Source organism: Chelonia mydas, chromosome 3, assembly GCF_015237465.2.
Source record: "Chelonia mydas isolate rCheMyd1 chromosome 3, rCheMyd1.pri.v2, whole genome shotgun sequence".
Taxonomy (NCBI): domain Eukaryota; kingdom Metazoa; phylum Chordata; order Testudines; family Cheloniidae; genus Chelonia; species Chelonia mydas.
In genome coordinates this window covers 153,335,575-153,351,240 of record NC_057851.1, presented here as the reverse complement: position 1 = coordinate 153,351,240, position 15,666 = coordinate 153,335,575, and the positions used below count along the sequence as shown (strand labels likewise).

Here is a 15,666-nt window from a genome sequence, read left to right as displayed (position 1 = left end):
GCCTGGAGGCCTGGCTGAGGGATACACACACCTGAGCCCCGCAGCGGGATCCAGCCCGAGATTAGAACCAGCGACTTCGGGAGCCGCCTTCACGCCTCAGGGTTACAGCCATCGGCAGACTGGGCGGAGCAGTAGCCAATGAGTGCGCTCGCCTCCCGACAGCCGGCAAAGCGGGAGGGGCTCTTTGGGCGGAGGAGGCTGCCCGGGTAGTTCTGTCCCGCCAGGCCTGCAAGTGGCGCTGTGACACGGCTGCCTGGAGCAGCTACTCTCCACAAGCCGGATAGACCGTCCCCGTGCCCGCACTTCCGCTGTCAGGGGAGGGGACCTCTCAATAATGTGCTTTGCAATTGGACAGTCTGTTCTTGCCACCCATTAGAGAGGCGCGATACAGAGCATCGCTCCACCCCCCGCGCCATCTTGCTGCGTGTGCGCTAGGGAGGGAGTGCTGAGCTGTGAGAGCGAGTCCGAGCCGGTCCGGAGGATCTGTTCCCGCCATGCCGCACTACCAGACCTGGGAGGAGTTCAGCCGTGCCGCCGAGAAGCTCTACCTCGCCGACCCCATGAAGGTACGGGGGGCGGGCGGAGAGCGCCCAGGGGGCTGTCCCCGTCCCCTTTAGAGACCGGTCTGGGCGGGCGAGGCCCCTGCCTTGCGGGTCCTGGGCGAGCGAGCGAGCGAGCTCCCCTGGGAGTGGTCGGAGGCTGGGCTGACGGGGAGCCCAGCGATTCTGGAGATCCGTTCGGGTGACTGCGTGGGGCGCCTCCCCCAGCCAGCCGCCTGCTGCGTTCCCGAGCAGAGCACGGAGCCGGCTAGGGTGACCAGACAGCAAGCGTGAAAAATAGGAGCCTATATAAGAAAAAGCCTCAAATGTCGGGATTGTCCCGATTGTATAGGGACAGTCCCGACAGTCTGGTCACCCTAGAGCCAGCCGATGCCCGGGGTCTCCCAACACAATTGCCTGCTGCTGGGAAGAGCCTGAGTCGCTGCAGGTGGCATGGCAGGAATAGCCCACCCCCGGGGTAGCCTGGCACCCGCGTAGTGTCCATGAGACGTGAATCTGCCTGGGACGCCGATATGCCACGAAGCCATCTCTGCTCTTTGCGCTTCATACTGGTTCTTCTGGTCGGTCTTATTCCTCCAAGCACACAAATTCTTAAAGGCCTAGATCTGGTGTGTCTGCCTTTCTCCCACTCTGAGGTGAGGTGGGATTGGTTCTTCCGATATTGGAGTCACCAGTCTCGCTTCTGTTGAGCGCACAGTGCTTCATAACAATGACGCACCCATATCTCACTATCTGGAAGTTTTCTTTCAGAATCATCTTAATGCTTTTGTTTTAGTTTCACTCCATTACTACTTGTTCTATGACCTTAGACTTAACGCTGAGAAGGGAGAAATTATTTGTACTTTCAAATACTCTTGAATGGTTATCATGAGCCACCTTACACCCTGATCCTTTAATGGGGCTGTTCATAGGCAGACCTTATTGACTTTGGGCTGACACAGAATCCCACTAATGTGCTGCCTATATGGAGGATCAGGGTATTAATGATCACTCAGTCAAGCTGTATATATTTAGCTCTTGGGATATATGTCACAATATTTAAAGACTAATATTAAGATAACTTTATTTTAAAGCAAAATCTAATTTTTTAACAAACTGTAAAATGAAATGATAAAGTATTCTCTTAACTAAAACTTACTTTAATAACATTTTTACTTTAACAACACATTTAATCCATCTGATGGCAAAATGGGTTATATAGCACGCTTGGGCCTCTTAAATGTCATAGCTGTAGTCATATTTGATGTTTTGGTAATTGATCTGACAGCTGTATTTGAACATAGCATGTTCAGGATCAGTGCCATGCTATTTATGTGTTAAAGCTTTAAATACAGAATGTATGTATTGTTACTTTTGTTAAAAGCTTGTGTGAATTTCAATATGGCAGCTCCATATTTTGGCCCATTTGTTCCTTCATAGTAATGCAGAGGATGCCATTATTGTGTGCAGTATAATTAAGTTATGTAACTTTTTCAGGAAAATGAAGTGACTTCAGGAAGGAGTACTAAACTCAACAGTTTCCTAGTCAGCGCCTGCTGTGTTAGAATAGTGTGGGTCTCCCACAAGTTAATTATTAGAATAATTCCTTCTGGTGATATATTGTTCACTACACCTTGAGCAGTTGAGAATCCTTCTCTAATTCTTGAAAAGAGAGATTTTAATGTTGAGGTCCGATAACTCTGTATATCTGCTCTTTGTATTTGAAATCTGGCATTAGTACTTCAAAAAGGAAATTGTTACATTAAACTTCTTGCTATTGCCTTCTAGGAATAGGATATTTTTATTTTCTTGAGATAAGATTGATATTGCAAAGTTCTTTAATAGCAGCTGTTGTATAGGCAAGTCCTGTGCAATACTATAACCAGTTCAATAGCTTCATTTTCCACTGAAGTAATGTTCATTTTTAGGTTGGCTGCATTACATCAAATCCAGTCTATAGTTGTCTGTCACTTGACAATGACACTGCAGCAGCCTCCAATGGAGTTTTGAATAGGTGATTTGTGGAGCAGAGTGGAATCTGTGTACTGTTACTACTGTTTATTTATAAGGGAAGTGTTTCTCCATTTGGGTTACATGGAGATCTTAGTGGGAATGTCCACCTACAGTGACACTATAACTGACACAATGCAGCATGAACCATTTTAATATGACTGAATGTCACTCTGACCAGAGTTTTTCTGGTGACTGTTATGTTTTATCTAGTGTGCCCCAAGAAGAAGGGAGGCAAAGCGTGCAGTGCTGTTTCTGCTATTGCTCTTGTACTTGCTAATTTAGAGCTTAGAAAAATGTACTTGAAACCTGTTAGCCAGAGCGAACAATATATATGCTGCCTTGCTCCTGTGGCTATGACCTCCAAAGCCATATGCCCTGATGTGTATATTACAACTTGTTACATTTAAAAATGAAACATATATTTAAATGCCCTTTCTTGCTTTTGTCATATTTTGACATCATTCCAAGCTTTTTTCCTTGTTCCTTTTATTTTTTTTGCTCTTCCTGATCTTTCCCTAGATTGTGTTCTCCCTTCCCCATAGTTTCTCCTTTCTTCTGTCAAATCTTTCTATTTCCTTGCATATACGTTCACCACAGTACTCTTCCACTCATCCAAATAATACATTTGTCCCTATCCCTAAACACCTGGATTGTAATTTTGCTGGACACCAGTCTGGAGGACTAAAGGCTAGTTATACCCTGGTGACAATGGGGTTAGGGAGGAAAAGGGCTACTGTCCAGGAACAGTGCTCAGGTGAAACTAAATTCCAGTACTCTGCTTCCCTGCCCCGCCCTGGTCAGGAGGAGTGCAGTAAATCTACTGCACACCCCTCCTTGGCCAAACTTGTTTGGGTTGCTGGAAAGGAGTATTCTTCTGAGGCCTTTTCCTCTGCACTCTATCCCCTCCAGAGCTGTCTTTCACTGTGAAAGTGGGTAAGGTCTGTCCTGCTCTACCCCTTCCTCAAGCTCTTTGCTTATGTAATGGAGGAATGATCTCTATCTTACACGATTCCTCAGTTTTTTAGCTCCCAGGGGCACATCAGCCCACTACTTTGCTTCTTGTCAAGTTTCTGCTTGACTGCTCCCTCAGTGTCTGCCTCTACTCAGCTTTGCTGAGCTACAGCAGTATGAAATTGACCTGATACTTGTCAGTTTAACTGTTTCCCAAAGAGTTCTGAATAGCAGCTGCAAAGGTGATCCCTCTTTGCTTTCCCAGAGCAGCAGAGTGAAACTGTGAGCAACATGATGGGTATTGGAACTATTTTCTGCAGATATAGGAAAATAGCATTGCATTGTCTTGCATTTAGTTATCATTTGGAAGGTTCTCTAGAACTATAAGAATTAGAAATATATATAATTTTTTTTTAAATGAAAGGTTAGATTCTGTGGAAGTTGATGGCACTTGCCAGGAAAGCTTCCTATTTGCTATGGATGAGTGGATTTTTCAAGGTCTATGCTAATATTCTTTGGGGAGGGGGTTCAATGGCAGGGAGGAAAGAAAGGAGTCTTAAAAAAAAAAAAAAAAACCAAAAAAAAATCTTAGCATAAAAGCATAATGCTTTTCAGTAAGCAGGCATTGAAGACTTGATTTGGCAAATGCTGAAAGTGGTTTGTGGGAAACATTTCAAAAGTTATTTGAGCATAAGCTTTCGCGAGCTACAGCTCACTTCATCTCTTCTCTCCCCTCCTCTCCTCCCCCATGGGTATACTAAGGCCAGTATAGCTCCAGTTTATTAGATTCCTTCTCTTGAAAGGAAAAGGAGGATAGTAATTGCTAGGTTCCATTATATGCAACTGTTTTCTTGCACTAATATTGCATACTGGGTTAAATCTGTTTAAAGGATATCTTCATAAACAAGAAACTAACTGCCTTGGGTACTTGGATTATACCTATCTGGTTTTTAAGATTTTCAATGTTGATAGTCGGGATTTACAAAATTTACTGAACACCTACCAAGCCAGAGGCTGATGTGGAAGTTCCTGGTGGAGGAAAACCAGTTAGGTCCTGGTAAAAATCTGTTTATACTAGTACTTGTGAAGGAGAGGGTGCTGGAGTTCTTCTGAGATGCCATTCCTGAACCTTGCTCAGGAGTCTTTCTGTCACTGACTAGTAAGTGTCTGTCTGATAAGTTTATTTAAAACTACCCTCCTACCCACCCAGCTGTCCTTTTGGCTTCTGTAAAGAAGCAGCTGTCTTCTCCCATATATCCTAGAACCACCTGACTTCTGCAAGGATATGGGGTTTTCACTGCTTTGCTGTGTGGGGGGTGTCCTCCTCTGGCTGTTCTAATAATCTCTGCTATTCTACCCTTCCATCTCATCTAAGTAATCACATGAGACACGTCCTGTAGAATCAGAGAGCCTCAAAAGTATTTAGAAATATGATCTTTCCTTTTCCCCTCTTGTTCCAGTGGAATGTAACTGTCATAGTCAAGGGAGAGGCAATCTCTTGAGTAACTAAGGCTAGTCCTGTGAGGAGGAACTAAGAAGACAAGGACCTTGAACTGCTTTTTTTATTTAATGGGGTACCATTGCAGAGAGTGAAGCACCAGGGTTGCGTGTTAATAATGACCAGATTGCCGTGTCCTGTACCATTTGGAACTTTTTAAGCTGTATATGGCTTCATTTCTAGAAATAAGTTGAAATCAAATCTGGAGGTCATAAATGCATGGATCACCATGGGCAGTCCTACATTCAGTAGGATGGAGTACAGTCTTCTGGCCAGATGTAGATGGAAGTGGACTTCTTTTGTCAAAATGGTTTTGGGGTATTGAATACATTGAGGAATCCAAAAGGATCCAAGCCTGCAGACAGGCTTAATCAGAGGGCAGATGCCTTCAGTAGCTGGGGATATCATAGAAGGCAATTTCTTCAAAGTGCTTCCCTCTTTTCCAAGAAGCAGCTGGGTGAAATTGAGAATTCTTTCTGGTTTCATTGTTGTCCATAGGGTTCTGATTTTAGCAGATTTGAAACTGATAGCCTTATCAGTTTCTGGTTGGGAAAACTATTAACAGCAGAGGCATTGGAATAATCTGCCCACCAACTCATTAAACTCAAATAACTTCCTTGGTTGGTATTTGGAAGGATTTCTTTACCACAGTGGCTAAAACCTTTTTTAATATTAAGGTTTAGATACTGCAGAAATTAATAGCATAATGTTGAGCTGACCCCTTCCACATTTACCACAGCCAGTAGCAAAAATGAATTTTTTCAATTCATTCCAATGTGAGAATCGCTCTGAAAAGTTGAGTGGAACATTTTAAGTTAAGCATGGTTTTCTTTAGTATACGTCCCCACTAACATGGCTGTAGGGGTGGGGAGACAAGGGATGTCTCAACAGTTTTAATTGGTCTCCTCTAAAATTATTTCGCCTTTATGAAGTCCTCCTTCTTCCCTGAAGATATGACTAAGTGTATTGCAGATGCTATGGATTATGTGGGTTGCAACAAGGACCATTTGATGTTAAAACTGGTGTAGAAAGTAGTTGACCTTACGAGTCTCTTATTACAGTACCTATCAAGTCGTCTTGACCTCAGACCACTTGGAGACCTCAAAGTGGGGGAGCCTGGCAGCTTTCCTTGTATGTTAGAGTGACAGTGTATGAGACAAATCCTGACTTAGAAGAAATGTTTACCCTTAAGCATGTGATGATCATAGCATTTCTGGTCCCTTTTCTGAGCCAGTCCCGTAATGACCTCCATTCCACAAACCAAATGGGTAGCTGGATAATTCCCAGTTGTAATTAATCCTCCCCCATCCTACCTATATCTCTTGGGGAATGTCTGCACAGCAATAAAAAAAAAAAAAAACCCTATGGCTAGCCTATGCCAGCCGGCTCAGGCTGCGGAGCTGTGTCCTTGCTGTGTAGGCTTCCGGGCTTGGGCTGGAGCCTGGGCTCTAGGGTCCTGCGGGATGGGAGGGTCCCATAACCCAGAAGCCTACACAGCAAGGAAACAGCCTGAGCCTGCTGGCACAGACTAGCCACAGATTTTTCTTTGCTGTGTAGACGTATCCTTGGTATCAAACCTGTAACATTCCTTTCCCCCATGGCCTCTCTTATACCAGACCCAAAGCTCTCCTTGACTCAGTGTTGGACACCTGGGGAGCAATGTTGTAAATAAAAAGATATTTTCCCCCCAGTCTGACTTGGATCTAACCATGCTGATCTTCTACAGTAGAACCTCAGATATGAACACCAAAATTATGAAATAACCACACAAATAAAAAGCAAGTACAGTACAGTGTTAAATGTAAACTACTTTAAAAAAAAGGCGGGGGGGAGGAAACCCCCCTTTTTGTTGAAACAAAAACTTTCCTGAGCATTGAGGAATCAAACAGTAAACATTTTGATAATGCATGGGTTCTAAGTGAAATGGATCACGAATTGACAAGTAGTTTTCTTGACCAAACCGAATTAAATGTAGAATAACACCTTTTAAATATTAAGTTGTTCTATGCTAGAAAATCTTTGTGATGTGAAAACCTTGTCTATCAGTAATTCCTAAAATGTTTTCTCATTTCAGGTGCGTGTGGTTCTTAAATACCGACACTGTGATGGGAATCTGTGCATCAAAGTAACAGATGATGTAGTTGTAAGTAAAGAATGTTGTGACCGTAAAGCTTGATTCTGCAAGCTTGTATTTTAAGACCGTCTATCATTTAATTTGAGTGTAAAAATTGCTATTGAGAACTTCATATACAGATGGTTCTGTAAGCTAACTTTCTCAAACCACCAAGCTTCCTGTACTCAGAGTGTGTGTTTGAGAGCCTCGGATGCTAGCTTGGTACCCCATTCTGCACCCACTGAGTCTGAGACAAAGTTCCTAATGATTTCAAGGAGAATAGGATTGGGTCCTTATTTCCCTTTAAGGGAACTTACTGGGTTTCTTTTGAGGGATATAACTGAAAATGCTGCTATTCTTATTTTGCTTGTATAAAAGTCTTGCAGTTAAAGGTAACTCCTTTCTTTAGTTTGTGTGGTAATGAGAAAAACAAAGAACCACTACCAGAGAGAGGGGAAATGAATAAGGCTAGGTCTACACTAGAAAAGGTTTGCTGGTATAGCTATTCTGGCAAACCCTCCTAGTGTAGAGACCACTTATACCACCATAAAAGGGCTTTTGGCAGTATAACTTACACTGCTTTGAGTAAAATAAGCTCTACTGGCAAAAGCACTTTTTTATGGTGTGTTAACTCCATCTGCAGTAGGGCTTTTGCCAGCATGGAAATGCCCCCCCCCCCAAAAAACAAAACAAAACAAAACCAAAAAAACACAAACAAGCCCCATATACCTTCCTGATGTTGTATTGGCAAAAATTTCTGGTGTTGAACTGTCCTGAAAGTCTAAAATTTTTAAATTTTTAATGTACATGTTTGTTTGTTGGCATAAAATGTAAATAAGGGAGACTTTCAGTGGAGTATGTTTTATAACACAATCAAGAAACTTCACTGAAGCGAGGAAAAGACAAACTGCAAACACACACAAAATTCTAGATATTGATCCTCTCACCCAACACCCCACAGAAGCTTGGAGAAATAACCCAGGTATCTGGCTACTCCACTTTTCATAGGGGTCTCTATGAATGCAGTATTGCCAACTCTAATTATTTTATCACGACTCTAGTGATTTTTTTGGGGGGGGTGTTTTAAGTCATCTGAAAACATGATGAAAGGCTGCCAACTCACAAAATTTCCCTTATTCAAAGTGGCCCCATCTCCTGTTACTTTCAATGGGACTGAAGCTAGCAAGATAGGGAAATGGTAGCCCATATGCATGTGGAAAAGCTGCCCTTAATATAGTAGGCTGCCACTTCCCACTGTTTTCAGTTAAACTACAGCTGTGCCTGCAGGTAAAATGGCTGTCACTCTGGTTTAGGGGCTAGACAGGACACACGGATTGAAGAGCAGCAGACACATTAAAAGGTGGATGGAAAGAATGCAGTAGGAGCTGGACTCAAGAGCGGCAGGGGATATTGCAGAGGTCTGGAGCAATGGGAGGCAGGGGAGAAGTTGGGGGTAGAAAGTGTTGTCCAGTCTCAGGCTGCTCTCTAAGGAGGGGTCAATAGTTCTTTCAAATTTAAGCCTACTTCTCTCTTACTCAAATGTCCTGTATAACCCCAATAAATCAGACTGAATTCAAAAGTTGATGTTAGAGCCTGCATCTTTTATGACAATACCATATGATCAGCTATATGTTCAGTGGCATCTCTTGGGAGTATTTCTCACACATTCTTGTAACCTTTCCTCCCCTGAATTAGAATACAGCAGGGCTCTTTTTTTTTTTTAAATGGCTTTAGTGTCTCCTCTAGCTGACTTCTGTCCAAACACGCTGGAGGGATGTTTAGGAAAGGGAGGAGTGTAGGAGCAAGAGGAAAGGGCAACACACAGAACAATAAAGAAGGGCGAACAGCACGTGTAACAGTCCAATAGTTCATATTGCTAGTAGTTTGCCTTTTAAGATACTGTTTCTTCAGGGTTGAGGCAAACTAAATCCATCTAGTCTGTGCAGGCTCCTCCTAGAAGAGTTGATCAGTGTCACAGAGACCAGACTGTGGAGGAGAAATAGTCAGGCATCTGTGGATGGCTAATTACAGTACAAGGGATGGGCTCTGAAGGCTAGAGGGATGTTGAATTAGGGGCATTCTTAATTGAAAAGACAGATTTGTTAAGAGAAATCCCACAAAGTAGGAAATTTGGGGTAAGTTGAATCCTGAGCTTAATGTAGTTTAAAACAGCCCCTCTTTACTCTCATCTGCTTGTGTCACCAAATCAGTGTAGTCAACTTTACTGACAAAGGCAAGTTTTACTGCTGTTCGCTCTGCAGAGGCAGTATAGCTGTGGAGAGACTGAAGTAGGTTCTGTACTGCATGCCTTAGTTTAAAGAAGTTTTAATGTGAATTTAATGCGGGTAAAGCTGCTGTATTGACAGCCCTGGAGACTGAAGCTTTCTATTTTTATTCCTTTGCTAAATCAATCTGGACAGCTGGGTTTTGTTGTATTCATGCTATACAGACAGAGGGAACTAATCATTCTTGACAGAAATGTTGGCTATATTCCAAGTCACCTGCTGTTTCAGCTGGTATCCCCAAATCCATGAGCTGCCTCTTAGGCAAACAAAAGTATTTGTGGCCTCTAGCTGCAGTAAATTTTAAAATTCCAGTTTGTCATGCATCAGTACTAGTGTCTAGTATGTAATTATGATGATCAGACAGTGGCATCTTATTTCTGTTCATAATGTGCAATGGGGCGGGAAAACCTCACATGAAGAGAACTTCTCCTTATCTTAATCAGCCAGGTGCTTCTCTGATTCTTCAAAGCTTCTCTATAGGGAAATACCTGTTGATCATAGAGACAATGCACTATCTCCAAAGACGAAAAAATCTTGAATTTTGTTCACTTCTAAGCAATACTTAATCTAGCACTGCTAGTGACAAAATAAGTATATCCCTAAAAGTATGAAGATCTAAGCTGGGGAAATGTAAGGAAAGAATAATTTCTAGTTCAAAAAATCCGCTTTGGTGATTACAGAACACCAAAAGGAAAGAATCTGTTTCATGTGTTACCACAACAATTTCTTCCATCACAGGGCAGCTTTTGGCCTGCTGCTGAGATTGTGTGGTTTTTGTTGTTGAGAACTCCTCTCATTATGAAAAGAGACCTTAGCCTTTGCAGGAAAGCTTAGGCAAAAGAGAATAAATATAAACCCCCTTTAGTGTTTAAAATACACCATTTCTCTGAATCAAACCTCAATCTTTTGAATCCTGCTTAAGTTTTTCATTGAACAATTAGACTGTAGTTCAAGGGTTTTTGTGCTAACCACCTGGACTGTGGTCCTTTGTAGAAGATACTTGAAAGCTCAGTAGTGCTTGTGTAATCATGAGAAGTTAGACTGAGGGAAGCAAGCTCATTAAACTTGATCTGACCGCTAGAATATTCACACTTCAAATAGAATGTAAACAAGTACAGCACATTGCTAAAGGGGAAAGACAAAACTATTAATATGAGTTTAGAGTGGATGTAAACTACAGCTGTTTAATATTATCCAGAATGTTATGCATAGTGCTCTAAGGAATGTCAGTACTAAAAAGATGTTAAGTAGGCATATATTAATTTATTCCAGATTGTTTTCTCTTAGTGTTACACAGATTATAACTTCAGAATTTTATCTGTATACAACATTGAATATAATGCACTGTATTCAGTGCTAGCCTTACGGCACCCAAGATTTTTGCAAGTTACAATGAGGCTTTAGAACAGTGGACTTCTAAGTGCAAACTGTATGCTTGATTTTTTTCAAAACAGAAAGCAGTCCCTAGCATTGAGTTTGCAGTGTTAATGCAGACACTTTATATGGGGGACCCAAAGGAAGATTGATTTATTTTATATATTAAATAATTGAGTAATTTGTCAGAGTTGGAAGTTAAGGGTAGCTTTATGTTGCCCCTTCACATGTGGGACACAGTACAGATGGCATTGATCAGAGTCCTTGAAGTCTTTCACTTTGTAGTGTAATCTTTCTGGTGTCAGAAATATGTGAAATTAATATTGAAACTATAAATCACAGATTTGAATAGCTTGAAATAAAACCTGATATTCACTAACTTTCTTTTGACAGTGTCTGCTATATAGAACAGACCAGGCTCAAGATGTAAAGAAGATTGAGAAATTCCACAGTCAGCTAATGCGACTCATGGTAGCTAAGGAATCCCGCAGTGCTGCCATGGAAACAGACTGAATTGCTGAAAATAAAATGAAAGCTCCAGTCATATTTCACGGGAAGAAAATATCACTTGGATTTGAGCAAACATTTGGGACAGGAGATGTTTTATGTAATGAAGTGGACTATGAAAAGTCTGAAGCATTTTTTTCCTCGCCCTAGACTCCACTTCAGATAACTAGGAAAATAAATGCTTTCAGTGGAAAGCCTCTATTTATTTTTGAAAATTAAGCAAGAAAAATATATCCTCCATGGAAAATATTCTTACTAGTCTTGCTTAACATACTTTAACCTGTAAATATTTTCTTTTGTAAATCTACAATACCCTAATTTGAAAATGAAAGGAAACAAGTATATCCCTCTGGAAAGTGAGAGCATGTCTTGATCTTATTTGCATTCATATACCTGTGCTGGTGTATTTTCACAAATGAGAAAATGTATATTAATCTGACCCACTAATACGATAACTGTAAAACTGGATCTAATAACCTTTTACATCTAATGATATATTATAACAGAATTTAGAAATAGAACAGACATCTTCTAAATTAAAATTGCCAAAAATTTTGTGTAATACTGTGCAACTAGCAAGTTTTTATGTAAAAGGTTTCTAGCTTTTAATATTATGGCCATAAGATGTATAACACTTCTAAAAGCCTGTGCATAATGGTTCCACAGAACACATTCTAGATTGCTGGTTCAAATACAACATTGTCATTCATCAGATCCTCACCATCTGAAAACTGTTCAGTAGCCTATGTGAAGTTGGAAGGTCCCAATCCAGTTATCAGGCAAGTGTTCATATAAAAAGAATCAAGGTCACATTTAAAAGTAGTTGGCAGAGAGATTGAACTTCCTTCTTGCTGGTAGAGGTTTGACTTCCAGGGCAGAGTTGAGGCATGCTAGAGAGGACACTATGGAAGTTTCCACATGTAATGCCCAGGATGTGACCTGTTCTGTAGATAAATTACTTCAGTGTCCAAGTCTTAGTACTTGCCAATGTTACATTCACTTTAATTTAAAAAAAAAAAAAAGTAGACTGTAACAACTTGAATTCACAAATGCTAACATGTTTACCAAACTTATACCTTAAACATCAAAGCAAAAGAATGTAGTCAGTCTTGACACGCATGTGGCTTAGGAAGCAATGTTTCTTATTGCTACCTTTGTTTAATGGTAGAAGATTCTGTTTACTCTTCTCTTGAACGCTTCCTGCTTGAAGACCAAAATGTTGGAGTTGGACACTTGCTTTGAATAGATACTGTATATTGTTGTGAACTGAACTCCATTTGGTTAAATGCCAAACTGACTTCCTGTATATAACCATTCTACTACTGTAACTGAGTTTTCTCCTATGCTAATATTTTGGTCAACTCCAAACCTTTAAAAGAAAAGAGCTTGCAAACTGAGTGTAAATGCTGTACTTAAATACTAGTTATCTGCTCTATTTTTTTAATAGAAACAATTGGGTTCTCAAACTTAACTGGTAATGTTGCTACTTAGAAGGAATGGAATTCCCAGTTTTTTGCCAAAGGTTTCATAAATACCCACAAAGTTAGTTTATTCCATTAAATTATTCTTTCAGTAGAATATGTTACGTATAATTGGAAGATATTTTAGCATGTCGAACTGCCGTTTGCCATCTTGAGTTCTGGCCTGTAAGGTTTGATGTCAGCAAAATACATTCAAACCAAGACAAAGGTTCTAATGAAGTCTTATTGCTTGGATATTTTGTCATGTCAACAAGACTGAGTTTGTTTTTGTGTCCTCCCCCCACCTTCCGTCCTGTTCCCCACAAAAGCACTGGTTTCTATTTCAACTTTACTTCCTCATCCTGTTTAATGAGTGTGATGTTGAGGATGGGTGTGCATGGAGGTCTAAGATTGTGTACATATTTCTGAAGTAAAGCAAGCGTAATACTCTTACAAAACTAAGGATAGTGGCATATAAAATGTAAAACTCCTAAATCTGGACAAAAACTGACCTATACCTGCCACCATAATGCTGAGGATTTTTTTAATAGGTACTTCAAATGATCTTAAAGTTTACAAGTATTAGAACAACAGTGTTTTTAGAGTAGTTTGTGTTAAACCTACTGCACCTTTCTTAAGCATTCTTGTGCACTAAAGCACAAGGCTGTCCTCTCCTAGAGCAGCAGTTCTCAAACTGTGGGTCGGGACCCCAAAGTGGGTCATGACCCTGTTTTAATGGGGTCGCCAGGGCTGGCATTAGCTTTCCTGGGGCTGAGGCATAAGCTTAAATCCAAGCCCTGCCGCCCAGGGCCGAAGCTCGAGGGCTTCAGGTTGTAGGCCCCCTGCCTGGGACTGAAGCCCCTGAGGTTCAGCTTTGATACCACACCCCACCCCTGCCCAGGGCAGTGGGGCTTTGGCTCCCCCCCTCTTCCCCCGCCCCCCGGGTCAGCGAGGCTTGGACGGGCTTAGGCTTTGTCCCCCCTCCTGGGGTCATGTAGTAATTTTTGTTAGAAGGGGGTCATGGTACAATGAAGTTTGAGAAGCCCTGTCCTATAGGGTTATTTACATACAGGAAAAGCCTACAGTACAGAACTAAGGACAGATTTAAATATGCTCTCTGCAAGCAAAATGGATACAGGGGACAAATGAAGTACGCTAATAGTTTTCTCCAGATATTGTTCCTGGAAGCCATTATGTAGACAGGCAACATATCAGAAGGTGTATTCTCAATCTGCCTTTCAGTACTAAATTTAACAGTAGTGTTCTACTGTGGACATGATCATTAGGATGGAGTTTTACTGTAAGCTTAAGATCCCACTGTTTCTTCTAAATATGATCTTCTTTAAAGTTAGACTAAATTAGAAATGCATTTAGTCCTTGGGAGAAAAGTCCAGAGCATAATAGTCAATTTGGCAAACTAGCCATGAAATGCCAGTAACACCACGATCTGTTATCCCCCTGGTTCATTTGACTTGTGGAGACTTCCAGCAAGGGTACATACTACAGAGATGTTGGTAACAAGGCTTTTTACTGTTCATAGATTTCAATCAGTGAGTTGATCTGTGTCCTATTGCCAGTCACCTGTGTCATCCAACTTTTGTGGTCCATATTTTTCATTAAGCTGTGTTGGCCACATAGCATAGATCTTCATGGAGATTTTAATTGGACTCCCACACGGAGTCCAGTCTGTCCTTTGTTTTAGTGTTGTAATTCTCTTGATTGGTTTGTGTTTTTTTCATTAGACTATCTTCTCTTGATTGTCAAAGGAAGAGGTGAAACCCTTACTCCCACTGGTTTGGGATGTGTCTGTTCTTATGTGAAGCTATGTCCTTTCTACTTTCCTGTGGAAGTTCAAACCCTAGCTGGTGTGTGTATATCCATCAGCAATTTTTGTAAAAGTTAGACCCTTGAATGCAGGAAGGTACTTAACTGAGCTAGAAAAGTGGGAGTTTGGTCACAAATTTAATTTTATTCTTTTAAAGCTTCTAGTGGAAGAAGCCAAGTGCCTAAGTCACTTCTGCAAATAGAATTTAGCATTCTAGGGGCTTTAGGACCATTTTGAAAATGTTACTGCTGTTTTAAAAAAAAAAAGGTCTTAGTAATTTACTCCATATTATATAAAAGCATGCAGAATACTTAACACATTTTAGTTTTAGTTGAGCAGGAAGGAGACAATCTCTTGGTTTCTGGGTGAGACACCTGGGAGCACTCTCAATTTTAAGTAGAGGATTTTCAAGATTCAGAGAGTCTGATCTTTATAGGAAGACTAAGTTGTCATAAGGTTCAGTTACTCCTACAATATGAAAAAATAAGAAGACCATCCTTATCAAGCAAAGTGACAACTGAGGTGAAGGAGAGATTTGCTTCAGTAAGGTCTGCAACACAACTGTGTTGTCTCGTAGTATTCCTTCCCTCCAGTTTTCTGGTCAGTTCTTCTATTTTGCTAAAGATTTTTACCCGGTTTTTTTTAATGAGCCCATTGATTCTCATCTCAAGTCTTGTTTCTTTACAGAACTGCATTTCCTGTCTCAGCCCTTCTAAGTCTTTAAGAAGCAGTGGGTGACTTTAGAGGAAGAGAACTTAGCTAAGACTTCTGAACTCTTGTTTAGGTATTGTACTTTTGAAAATGCCTTATGTGAAGGAACCTTTTAAAAACTTTCTCTACCTTCATGGTGAAGCTATATCACTTTCCTCCTGATTAATCAAAGATGTGTCTTGTGCAGGAATGGTTAAGGTGTTTGTCATTCATGCTTTTTGAGGCTGGTGGTGTCCGTAGGGACACTTCCTTGGCATTGTCCAACAATCTTAAATCCCACTTCAAAAAACTTTAGAAGTGCAATTGCTTATATACCAGCTTTTGTTCAAGCTATTGCTCAGGATGATCTAGCTGGAAAAAGCACAGAAGCACCTGTAAATGGTAAAAAGT

At 41.0% G+C, this 15,666-nt stretch overlaps 1 protein-coding gene across 1 annotated transcript; it reads left to right on the top strand.

Moving 5' to 3' along the window:
* Nucleotides 1–395: 395 nt before the first annotated feature.
* Nucleotides 396–12,964, top strand: SRP9 (signal recognition particle 9). The gene is made up of 3 exons (XM_007071711.4): nucleotides 396–566; nucleotides 7,076–7,144; nucleotides 11,167–12,964. Exons 1-3 carry the CDS (start codon nucleotides 495–497, stop codon nucleotides 11,284–11,286), a joined length of 261 nt encoding a protein of 86 aa, XP_007071773.1. The 5' UTR covers nucleotides 396–494; the 3' UTR covers nucleotides 11,287–12,964.
* The last annotated feature ends 2,702 nt before the right edge of the window (nucleotides 12,965–15,666 follow it).